Source organism: Panthera onca, chromosome C1 (assembly GCF_046562875.1).
Source record: "Panthera onca isolate mPanOnc1 chromosome C1, mPanOnc1 haplotype 2, whole genome shotgun sequence".
Taxonomy (NCBI): domain Eukaryota; kingdom Metazoa; phylum Chordata; class Mammalia; order Carnivora; family Felidae; genus Panthera; species Panthera onca.
In genome coordinates this window covers 202,627,472-202,639,616 of record NC_138346.1, presented here as the reverse complement: position 1 = coordinate 202,639,616, position 12,145 = coordinate 202,627,472, and the positions used below count along the sequence as shown (strand labels likewise).

Below are 12,145 nucleotides of genomic sequence, written 5' to 3'. Positions count from 1 at the left end.
CCGTTTTGCAGACAAGTTCAACTTGTTCGGCATTTACACAGCATTGCCCACTGGGCCTACTTAAATTCTTTGGAGAAGCATAGAAAAACATCGTTTTCTTTTTCTCCATGACAGTCTTTGAAGTATTTGAAGATTGTCTTTAGGTCCCCTTTGGGTGTTCTCTTCTGCAAGCTGAAAATACCAAGTTGTTTGGTTGTGCCGTGTCACGCCCACCAGACATCGCTGCGTGTTGAGTAACCTGGATCACAGAATTCTAGAACTGGAAATCCGAGGAGCTAACATTTATGGGGCGTTTTTTTTTATGGATCCGTGTGCTGTCGTTTCCCACACGGTATCTCCTTTAAATCCTACAACAATCTAGTGAGATACTGCTATCACTCTCTCCATTTCAGAGATGGGGGCACTGAAGCTCGGAGAGACCCCAGGACAAGAGGTGGTGGAACCCAGATCTGCCTCCAGAATGTGGAATTTGAGCCCATTTTACTAACGAAGAAACCGCCCCAGAAAAGGAAAGTGACTTGCCTGAAGGCACTAGCCTGCCACTGAGGGAGCTAGGACTTGAATTCAGATCCACCTTCCAGAACAATGCTCTTTTTCAGGGGCCTCTCCAGGAGAGGAGTCAGTTGGCAGGCTCCTAATCTGTTTTCCTACTTTGCTCTAAAAACCGCCTCTTCTCATTTTTGTTGAACAAGCATTTGTTGGATCCTTACTGTGTGTCTAGAACATTTATTTTAATCGGAAGCTGGGGTGATACCCGTGCGACAAGGCTAGGTTTCGAGAATTTTACAAAACAGCAGGAGGAACTCGTAACACGTTCTGAGGTATTTTCATGCTAAATCAGTGGTGGTGTTTGTATTTCTTGGCAATGAAATCATGTTAAAAATAAGCTGCAAATACTTGTTCAGAAGCCAGTGGGTGATCTTCGGCATACTTGCACTCGTTTCAGAATCCATTCTACAAGCTTAAACCTAACTTTACTCGACTCTCAAACATTATCTGTACCATTTCCCCACTGAAACTTCTGGGAGCTTCCAGCTGCCTGAAGGGTAAGTCAAGTGGCTCTAGCCTACCTTTCATCCTTCCCTTCACCAACTCTCTGCCGAGCCAGATGGCCTCATGCTTCTCCTGTTCCCCTTGCTTGCAGTGTCTTTCACTTCCTGTCACTTACCCAAATCCAACACAACTCCAAGCTCCATTTTCCCTGACCTCCCCAGACTCAGGATCCTACCCTCCTCTCCTTCTTCCAGCAGCTACTGCCAGGATCACGAACTCCGTTCTGAACAGAGCTGTGCACCTAGAAAGATCCAGTCCCTCCAAGGGCTGAAAGCCCTAGTTTCTCTGAGATGCCCTCCTCCCCCACAGTACCCAGAACAGGGGCTTGCCTGCGGCAGACTCACAACAAAGCTATTTTCTGCAGAAAGGTTAACTGTGGGATTAATTTGAATAAGTGGATGTCAGTGAGTCCTTGTGCTTTGGAAAGCACAAAATAAAATCCATGGGTTATTGAAATTAAAAGTTGAAGGAAGGAATTTACTCTCTTAGTGAAGGCACAAGCCAATGAAATCTTGTGTTATGAACTGAATTTTTGTAAATCAGCATCTGAGTTAGGATTATTGTCATCTACAGGAAGACAGGGGATTAGTATATGCAGTTTCTTGAGACCTAGAACTGTATTTTGTTTAGATTCGTCTCCCTGGCTCTCCACCCAAGAGCTCTGTCATAGATCAGGTAATACTTTAAATGGAATTAATTAGTGAATAAATGATCAATTAGTAATAGAACCATCCGAGGATGAGATGGGGGACCTCTGGGGAATAGCGAGTACCCCAACCCCCAAACCTCCAGGCATGGTCTGGGCAACCAGCAGAGGAATGTCCCTTCCAACCCCCAGGAGTCTGGTTCCCTGAAGTGCATTAGGAGATTCAATAATGTTTAAAATCCTTTTTGGATGGTTTACAAACAAACAAACAAAAAAAATCACCCCTGGATTTATCAGCTTTGGAAGTTTGAATTCTTGCCTCTTTAATGGATATTTGGCTTTTCAAATGAAAGCTGTGTTATACCGCTGAGTAAATGGCTCTACTCAGCTGTAAGAAACTAAATCAGAATAGCGGGGCGAGAAGTGACTGTCCTTCAGCAACTGCCCACAACACACACACACACACACACACACACACACACACACAAGTGCTGTGTCTTCGGAGCCAGACACCAGTTCAATTCCTCCTTTTCCATTTACTCACTAGCTCTATCATTTTGGACAAGTTACTCCTCATCTTCGAGACTGGGATCCTTACTCTTGGGCACGGTTATTGCGAGGATAAAAGTCAGATAATGTTGAAAAGCATCTAGCGCAAAATCGGACACCGGAGGCTTACGATAAACGATAAGTATTAGGCTTACACATTCCTTTGTGGTTGGTTAACCCCCCGTTTCACATTCATGTGCTGCTTTGCATTTTACAGAATGTAGTTACGGACATTATGACCTCTCGTTTGGTCTCCCAAACAACCCGGTGAGGTAGAACAAAGATTACCATCCTTATTTTACCAGTAAGAGAGGTTGAGAAACTGGCCTATGTGACACCCTGCAGAACTGGTCTCCATTCATTGTTCCATCTCGCCCACTGCCGCAGTGGCCAGTGTGAGGCGGGGTTCCTCAGATTTCCTCCATTTAGTTAGCAAATGTTGATTGCAACTCAAATAATTGAGCTGGACATTTGTCCTGTTTGTGGCATATCTGGTTAATCAGCAGAATGCTTGGCGTATAGTAGTTGCTCAATAAATACTTGCCCAATGAATGGCTGTATTAAACCAGTTTTCTGAGTAACTCTTTCACTAGATCACCCTGCTGCCGCCAGAGGGGCAGGAACCCTTGCAGGGACTGGGAGAGACCAGCTGGAGGGAAAAGCTGGTACGAGATGAGACGCTTTACAAGCACCCACGTGATGGGTGACTCTCAGAATAATTACGCTGGCGAAAAGATGCCAAAGAATGTTCCGTGTGATTCGTTTTTATAAAACTGTAGAAAATGTAAACCAATCTATTGGACAGAAGGCAGTTAGGTGTTTGCCTGGGGACGGAATGGGGTGGAACGGGGAGGGAGTAGTTTCAAAGAGGCATGAGGAAACATGGTGGTGACGGTTTTATGGGCATATAAATATGTTTAAATGTATCAAATTATATTACTTTAAATATGTGTTTGCTGTCAGTTACACCTCCATAAAGCTGTTTGAAGAGGAAGAGAAGGAAAGAGAAGCGATGAAGAAGGGAGGAAAAGGACAAGAGGCCGGTTCTCCTTTTTGCCTCTACAAATGCTAATGCCAAGGCGCATCCATAATAAGGCTGGTTCTCTGTCCCTTTCGTGATCAGTATCTTGGCATGCCAGGTGGAGAAAGGATCGGCCTGGGACTCAGGAAGCCTGGTTCCTGTCTCTGCCACTCACAATGGTATGATGTTGGGCGTTAGCCTGACCTCTGTCGGCCCCAACCTCCCATTTATAGTTTTGCAAGTTTGCCCACTCAACCTCAGCATCAAATGGAAGTTACCTAAGGTGACACATATCAGAGTTCTTAACCAACCGAGCCACCCAGGCGTCCTACACATATCAGAGTTCTTAGTGAAATGTGAGAGTGTAGGTCAAAGGGAGGATGACAGGAAATGAGCCCTGACCCTCTTCCTAGCCTAGTCATGAGAACAGATGCGACACGGAACACAGAGACCCACAGCAGCGGCTGCATTGTTTGAGCTCTGTTCTTTGGCTGAATGATCCCAGACTCCTATAGTATGTTTTCTTGTGTCCACTGGCTATAATTCATCAAGAGTTGTGTTCTAGATCAAGCTGTGCCACACACTCACTCGAGAACTTGAACAGCCATGGTTCCACTCAGTGTGTCTGTCAAATGAGGGGAAGAGATTTGTTGGCCCCTGCAGGCCTTCTGGCCCTTGCCTTGCAGGATCCTATCACCTTCATGTCAAACTACTTGCCCACTTTGATGACTCCAGATGGGAGAAGGGTGGCCAGCGGCCATTCTCACATCTCTGACCTTCGGTGACCTTGAGGCATCAGGGAAATGGTAACCTTTACCACCTCCCCAGCCCTCACCAACACATGTATACACACACGCACGCACATTTGGTTTTTATTTTGTTCTCCAAACACCGAGTCAACCTATAAACAGATATACCAGGTATCTTTTTGAGTTCATTCACTCAAAATCTATGACATTAGGTTAAAAATCTTACCTCCCAAAAAGCTTGGTCATCAAAATATTTAGATACATGAGGTCCTCTCCATATTTTGAGGTTTAAGACCAAACCTGTTAAAATTCAAAATTACATGTTAAACCTTTAGGGCACAGCATTTGTTATCTCAAAATTAATAAAAATATCCTATGCCAGGTATGGTTATCTCCACAAAAATCCCTTTTTCTTCTACAACCAGGAGACAGACAAATTGGAGTGCTGTCCTTCCTGGACCAGCTTAGTTAATTCTATAAACACCTTTTAAAGGAAACTGGCAAGTGCAATTATATCTCCAAAGGATTAAGATGACAGTGAGAGGTATGCAATAGCCACGGATCTGACATGCTTCCCAAGATGGAATAGAACATGGTGCCCCTACCTAAAAGTGGATCCATTTAGAACACAGGAACTACCATGGACAGCAACTCCAATTAGGTGGCCCTGTAGGTCCTGCGTCACCAGCTCCAATAAACTCTCCATGACCTCAGCTCAAGATTCCACTTGTTAGTGAGGAAAGTAGTTTATACCAACTTGCTTTTGTGCCTGCTCGTCTCTCCGCCCATCCCGCCCCTGCCCAGAGAGCTTGGCCCTGTGCCTTCCTCCAGCTGCACAAAGTTGGCCGAATTTCCCAGGATACATGAAGTGACTGCTCACCTTTTTTCTTTTTTTTTTAATGTTTATTTATTTTTGAGAGACAGACAGAATATGAGCGGGGGAGGGGCAGAGAGAGAGAGGGAGACACAGAACCTGAAGCAGGCTCCAGGCTGTCAGCACAGAGCCTGACACAGGGCTCAAACTCACGAACTGTGAGATCATGACCTGAGCCGAAGTCAGATGCTTAACTGTCTGAGCCACCCAGGCGCCCCTTATCTGTGTATTTTTAATGATGATCGGCCCTCATGCATTAAATATTAAGATTAACAAGAGTAGGCATGTACTTAGTCACATTTTCCTTTTGTAGGGCACACCTTTAACTGATATTGGCATGTAGGAGGCAACCAGCACCCTTCATTTAGCTAGAATTACTCAGAAACGATCTCTAACACCTACATGAACTTTCCAGATAGCTGATGAAAATCCATTCAAAATATGCTATATTTTCGTGTCTTATGAGACAACACTAAACACATTTAGGCTTTTTTTTTAATCAGAAATATTGCTAGGAACATCCATTTATGATATGCACTATATAATGCAGAGAAAGTATATAGCTGTTGGGGTTGTTGGCTTCTTCTCTCAGCAGCCCAAGCTTTACATGTTCTAGTGTCTGGCTTAAAGAATTTCTTTTCTTCTGTTAGGCTGTCTACTTTGACCTCTAACTTCTACCAGTGTGCTTTACTTCGAGAAAACTATCCCACCTCTAACCTGCCATTTCTAATCTGCCTGAATTCAGAAACCCAATAACCATGCTTGATAGGATCGTTTCTTTTTTTTATTATTAAAAAATTTTTTTACTGTTTATTTATTTTTGAGAGAGAGAGAGGGAGACACAGAATCCAAAGCAGGCTCCAGGCTCTGAGCTGTCAGCACAGAGACCAATGCGGGGCTTGAACTCATGAATGGTGAGATCATGGCCTGAGCCGAAGTTGGACGCTTAACCAACTGAGCCACCCAGGTGCCCCCATAGGATTGTTTCTTAAGTAAATGAAGACAGGCCCCAAATCAGGGGCCTCTTGACAAGTAAAATGCTTGGCTTTAGGGAGTCAGGTGCTATCTTGGCTGCTTAGTGGCTTCTTTCCCCTTCCATTGTTCACATTTTTCTTATTCACCAGCTTTCTTATGTTCAAAGCTGCATGAAAAGAGGGATGCTCATTGGTCTTGACTCCTAAAGGAACACTGTGTCTTTTCCTCCATTTTCTTTTTTGACTCCAGTGAAGCATTAAAAAAAGGCCCTCCCAGGGGTTTTACAAGACAGTGCACATCAGTGTCATTTTGTGAATACTAGTGACGATGGTGAATGGTGTCATAGTCCGGGTGAAGGTTGCCAGAAAAAGTAATCTAGGATGCTCAGTTAATTTTGAATTTAAAAAACGGGTGCCTTGTATTTTCACTCGCTAAATCTGGTAACCCTACTCAGGATTGGACTGCCACCACAGATGGAACGCAGACTTACAGAGGGAGGCATTTTTCTCATCTGTATTTAATCTCCTCGACTCTGATGAAAGTTGAGGCCAGTTGGTATATTAAAGTGATTCTAGTCAGTCTTGCTGTCTAAAATCACCCAGGCAATTCCAAAAAGTACCTTCATATTTGTTTTGGAGCATAAAAGAAACCCAATGATTAGCTACCACGGTTCTTTCATTTTACAGAAAAGCCTCCCAAGGCCCAGGCTCAGAGAGAGTAAACCGATATGCCCAAGGCCATACAACTCTTTTACGTCTGTTAATGCTATTTTCTCTCTTATTTGGCATTCATTCCCTGCTTAGGGAAACAATATATGAATGTCCAACCAATAAAGCTGTTTGCTTGTTGAATAAAGGTGAGCAGTTCTGGACAGAAAGCATCTTTTCACCTAGCATATAAACAAGACTGGCAAATTAGTAACTCCCTGAGGTTCTTCGCTATTCTGTCATATTGCAGGAGCAAAAGCATACTTCAATCCTCTGTTTAAAGATTTCTAATGGCTTCCCATCTCAGAATTATCTCGCTCCTTATTACCACTCTGTTCTCAACCCCTGCCACTCTCCCTTTCACTATATCCATATCAGCCACCCCGAGCATTCTTTGCTCCTGCCTCAGGGCCTTTGCACTTGCTATCCCTTTTCATGGAATGCTCTTCTGCCAAATAAACACGTGGGTGGTAGGTCTTGTTCCCTCTCTCTGTTCAGGTTTCTGCTTAAAGGTCAACTTATTAGATAGACCTTTCCTTCCCATGCTTTTTTTTTTTTATGTTTATTTATTTTGAGAAAGAGAGAGAGTGCGAGCAGGAGAGGGGCAGAGAGAGAAAGGGGAAAAGAGGGAATCCCCAAGCGGGCTCCACGTTTAGCACAGAGCCTGACCCAGGGCTGGATCCTACAACCATGAAATCAGGACCTGAGCAGATATCAAGAGTCAGACACTTAACCCACTGAGCCACCCAGGGGCCTCACCCTTCCTCCCCTTCTAAAAGAGTACCCCACCCTCACACTGACTCTGTGCTCCTCTACCCTGAGTCTCCAACATAGCAAATACTCTACGTCTTCGTTTATTTATTGCCACCCCCTCCACTAGAATATCAACCCCATGGGATGAGGGAACTTGTTTTGTTCACTGTTGTGTCCCTAGTGCCTAAGAATAGTGTCTGGCTCATAGTAGATGCCGAATAAATATTTGCTGAACGAAATAATACTTTGAGTATTCTCAGGGAATAAAGGTAAGCTTTTTGGCCTAAGGGTTTCCTTGGCTTTATGCACAAAATTGGGTGAAGCCACCAGCCCTGGGTTCACAAGGTTGCAGTGTCGCCACTCACCCCTACTTACAACCTCAGGAAAGTCTCTTAACTTTCTCTGGCCCTCAGAGTCCACACCTACAGCAAGCGGCCTCTGAGGGCCTTTCCCATGCTGAAATGATGTGATTCTCTTGTTGTTGTTAATCAAGGTCTGAGTGCTTTGCCTCATTTGGCCGGAGCTGAGGGGGTTCACAGAGAAGGGGATGGGTATACGCATCCAGCCATGGGGCAGGTGCACTCTGGCCCTGAGGCCTGTGCCCTGCACCATGGGGAAGCAGGGTGGTCTCATACTTACCTGTCAGAAGACCAATTAGCAGACCCATAGCCATGGCCAAGCTCAGTGCCCCAATGTCCAAGAGCAACTGGTGGTTAATCCTAGAAATGACAAAGCAGAATATAGTCACATTCAGGCATCAGACTGCAGAGATCAAAAAGGACTGTCTGCATCAGTAATGATGCTGTCAGGAAGGGCTACCAGAAGAACAAACGTCCTCTCCCCTGGCAACACATTCCCCTGTCACGTTCCCACAAAGCCACACAGACATGTAAGAAGGGAAGGGGGGAGTCTAAGATCCTCTTTGGCTTACTTCAATTCTCAGAACCCATGGGTGATGAACTTGATCAGGAGGCAGAAAGCCCAGGTTCATGTTCAAGGACTGTCACTAGCTGCATAATCCTAGGCAAGTCACTTAACCTTTCTGAGCCCCAAGTTTCCTCATAGGCAATTAAAGATGAGTTCTCTTTCCATCAGGGCAACGCGGAGCATAGCTTGGCTATAAGGCTCATCTCCCCTGTCCTCCCTCCTTCAAGACAACCCCGAGACCTCGCTTTAAACTACTAAGTGGCCTAGCAGGACATCCATATGACCTTACAACAGAGAAACATTTCTTAAACAGCACATGCAAATGTAAAGGGAACAATAAATTGAACTGTATTAAAATGGAGAACTTCTGTTCATCAAAAGACACCATTAAGAAGGCAAAAGAGGGGCGCCTGGGTGGCTTGGTCGGTTGAGCGTCCGACTTCGGCTCAGGTCATGATCTCACGGTCTGTGAGTTCGAGCCCCGCGTCGGGCTCTGTGCTGACAGCTCGGAGCCTGGAGCCTGTTTCAGATTCTGTGATTCCCTCTCTCTCTGCTCCTCCCCTGTTCATGCTCTGTCTCTCTCTGTCTCAAAAATAAATAAACGTTAAAAAAAAATTAAAAAAAAAAAAAAAAGAAAGCAAAAGATAACCTACAAAATGCGAGAAGATATTCATGACACATGTATGTGACAAAGGCTTCTATAACCAGAATTCCTACAAATCTATAAGAAAAAGACAGAACAACACAACAAAAAAAATGGGCAAAAGAACTAAAGAACTTGGAGAGACATTTCACAAAAAAAGATAATGTCCAAAAAGCATATGAAACGTGCTCTGTTTAATCAGTTATCAGGGAAATTAAAATTAAAATGATAAGTTTGAGTGGGTGGCTCAATTAAGCATCCAACTTCAGCTCAGGTCACGATCTCACGGCTCTTGAGTTCGAGCCCGACATAGGGGTTGTCTGTTGTCAGCACAGAGCCTGCTTTGGATCCTCTGTCTCCTCTCTCTGTCCCTCACCCACTAGTGCTCACACACGTGTGATCTCTCTTTCTGAAAAATAAACGTTAAGAAAATAATAAGAAAATGATAAATTTGATGCCTAGGAGCACCCAGGGGGCTCAGTCGGCTGAGCAGCTGACTTCGGCTCAGGTCATGATCTCACAGTTCATGGGTTCAGGCCCTGCGTCGGGCTCTGTGCTGACAGCTCGGAGCCTGGAGCCTGCTTCCGATTCTGTGTCTCCCTCTCTCTGCCCCTCCCCCACTCACACTCTGTCTCCTTCTCTCAAAAATAAATAAACATTAAAAAGTAATAATAATAGGGGCGCCTGGGTGGCTGTCGGTTGAGCGTCTGACTTCGGCCCAGGTCATGATCTCACACTTCATGGGTTCGAGCCCCGCGTCGGGCTCTGTGCTGACAGCTCGGAGCCTGGAGCCTGCTTCGGATCCTGTGTCTCCCTCTCTCTCTGCCCCTCCCCCGCTCACGCTCTCTGTCTCTCTCTCTCAAAAATTAACATTAAAAAAAAAAGTAATAATAATAAATGGGGTGCCTGGGTGGCTCAGTCTGTTGAGTGCCCAACTTTGGCTCATGTCATGATCTCTTCGTTCATGGGTTCAAGCCCCACATCAGGCTCTGTGCTGACAGCTCAGAGCCTGGAGCCTGCTTCGGATTCTGTGTCTCCCTTTATCTCTGCCCTTCCCCCATGTGTGCTCTGTCTCTCTCTCTCTCTCAAAAATAAATAAACATTTAAAAATTAAAAACATTTTTAAAATAATAATAAAATGAGAAAGTTTGATGCCTAGGAACACCTGGGTGGCTCAGTTGGTTAAGTGTTTGACTCTTGATCTCAGCTCAGGTCTTGATCTCAGGGTTGTGAGCTCAAGCCCTGCGTCGGGCTCCACACCATGTGTGGAGCCTACTTTAAAAGAAAAAAAGATAAGTTTGATGCCTAAATGGAGAAAATTAAAAAGAAGAAAAACATGAGGTGTTAGAGAATATATAGGGTAAGGGGAACTCTCGGGTGCCACAGGTGAAGAAACCGGCACAGACTATGGTGGAAAACTGGAAGTTTCCTCTAAAAGGGATCATGGGAATACTGTGATCCAACAATTCTGCTTCTAGGCATTTGCTCAACAGAAGTGCATTTGTATGTTCTAAAAAAAAAAAAAGAAAGTGCTAGAATGTTCATGGCGGCAACACTAGAATATTCGTAATAGATCCAAACTGGAAAGAACCCAAATGCTCATCAGTAGTGGATACATAAATTGTGCTGCGTTCATACAATAGAACACTGATTTTAACTGTGTTTCTGGGATTCAGTATTTGTCTACTTGGCACTCATTTATCACTGGGCCCAACTAACAGCCGAAATTGTTTACTCCTCTCTCTCCACCAGTCAGCTTTCACGGGAGTGCAAAATTCATATTATAACCCACCCAAGCACAAACTCTAATATATGCTTTCTCTTCCTGCCCAGCCGGAGACCTCCCCCCACTCATTACCCCACCACTACAAACCCAAAGACATAGTCTCAGTTCCAGACCCTCTCTCCCTCTCTCTCTCTCTCTCTGCTGCCCGGTCCCTGCGTGTGATAAGGTTTTGCAGTCAGAGTTGACTCACAGAGGTGTGCTAGAGCCCGCTCACAGGGTGGGTGCACGGGCCATGTTCTCAACCCTTCCTAAGTGTACCCGCTCAGTGACAGCCCCTTGATGGCTTGCAATTGGCCACAGAAGGGAGTATTTGCACCACTGCAGTCAGGGCTTCGTTTGTTAATCCTTTAGCAGCACCCCATTGGTCAACCGGCCTTTGTTTTCCTGTTCTTTGCTATAGGCCAGCGGTCTCCAACTGGTTTATGGGAGAATCACCTAGAGGGCTGGGTGGAAGACAGATTGCCGGGCTCCCATCGCCAGATCTCTTTAAATTTTGCGGGGTGAAGAGAGAGGGGGGCGGGGGAGAGAATCTGAAGCCGGCTCTGTGCTGAGCGGGGAGCCCCACGCCAGGCTGGATCCCATGACCCCAGGATCGTGACCTGAGCCGAAATCAGGAGTTGAGCACTTAAAAGCAACAGCCACCCAGGCGCCTACCTCATCACCAGATTTCTAACCATGCAGGTCTGGGGTAGGGTAGGATTTACTGCTCTAGGAGAGCCACAGAATCACAGACTTAGGAAGCTAGAAGGGCCGGTGGCTCTGAAGTCACAGATTGGCCGCCCCGGAGCAGAATTTGGCCCACACGATGTGTCTTGACGATTTTGAATCTTTTGCCGATGCTTGGGAGTGTAGGTGCATAGCTCTGGAGTTTTGGCTTCTCTTGAAAAGTCACATCTGGGGACACTGAGCCTTGGTCCCCGCGCAGTTATGGTCGCCTGGTGCTGAGGAGCAACTTCCCACTGTTTTCCAGCCTCCCCTCGCTGCTCCCATTTTTTGACCTTACCGGCCTGGCCCCAGCAGGCACCTGAGCTTTACAGAGGGGACTCAGGGGCCCAGAGAGGGGAAAGGATTTGCTGAGTTGCACAGCTGTTAAAACAGTGGCAGACACACCATCGGAGCCCCACTGAGGTGTCTCCCCACCTGGAGATGGGCTCCAGCCAAGTGACTTAGGGCAGATCACTACCCCACACGTATCATTTCTTGGAATATGATTAATACCTCACAGGGTGGTCGTGAGGATTCCATGAGATGACGCATACGATGATTTTCGCGTAGTGAGTGCCTGGCATCTAGAAAGCTGTCAATCAACAGCAGCGATTGTTATCAGTACTATTACTGCGATCACTGTATCAGTTCATCCGGAAAAACCTATCCCCGTATCATGCCCAAGTCACTTTTTCATTTTATGTGCGCCACGCCTGGAAGCTACTCACGCAAGCCCCGGGAGGTGATGGCCAGGGCT

General features: G+C 45.7%; 1 protein-coding gene across 2 annotated transcripts in view; it reads right to left on the bottom strand.

Annotated features, from left to right (window-relative positions):
- The window catches only part of LOC132673703 (RH-like protein), a 37,291-nt gene that overhangs the window by 399 nt on the left and 24,747 nt on the right, over window positions 1–12,145 (bottom strand). The window contains exons 8-9 of one of the 2 annotated variants that reach the window (XM_078452183.2): window positions 7,967–8,046; window positions 4,245–4,318 (exon numbers count right to left, since the gene is read on the bottom strand). In XM_078452183.2, coding sequence (XP_078308309.1) covers window positions 4,245–4,318; window positions 7,967–8,046 — 154 coding nt within the window. Of the gene's footprint in view, window positions 1–4,244; window positions 4,319–7,810; window positions 8,047–12,145 lie in introns of those variants that run through there. The other variant, XM_078452182.1, reaches the window with a different exon arrangement.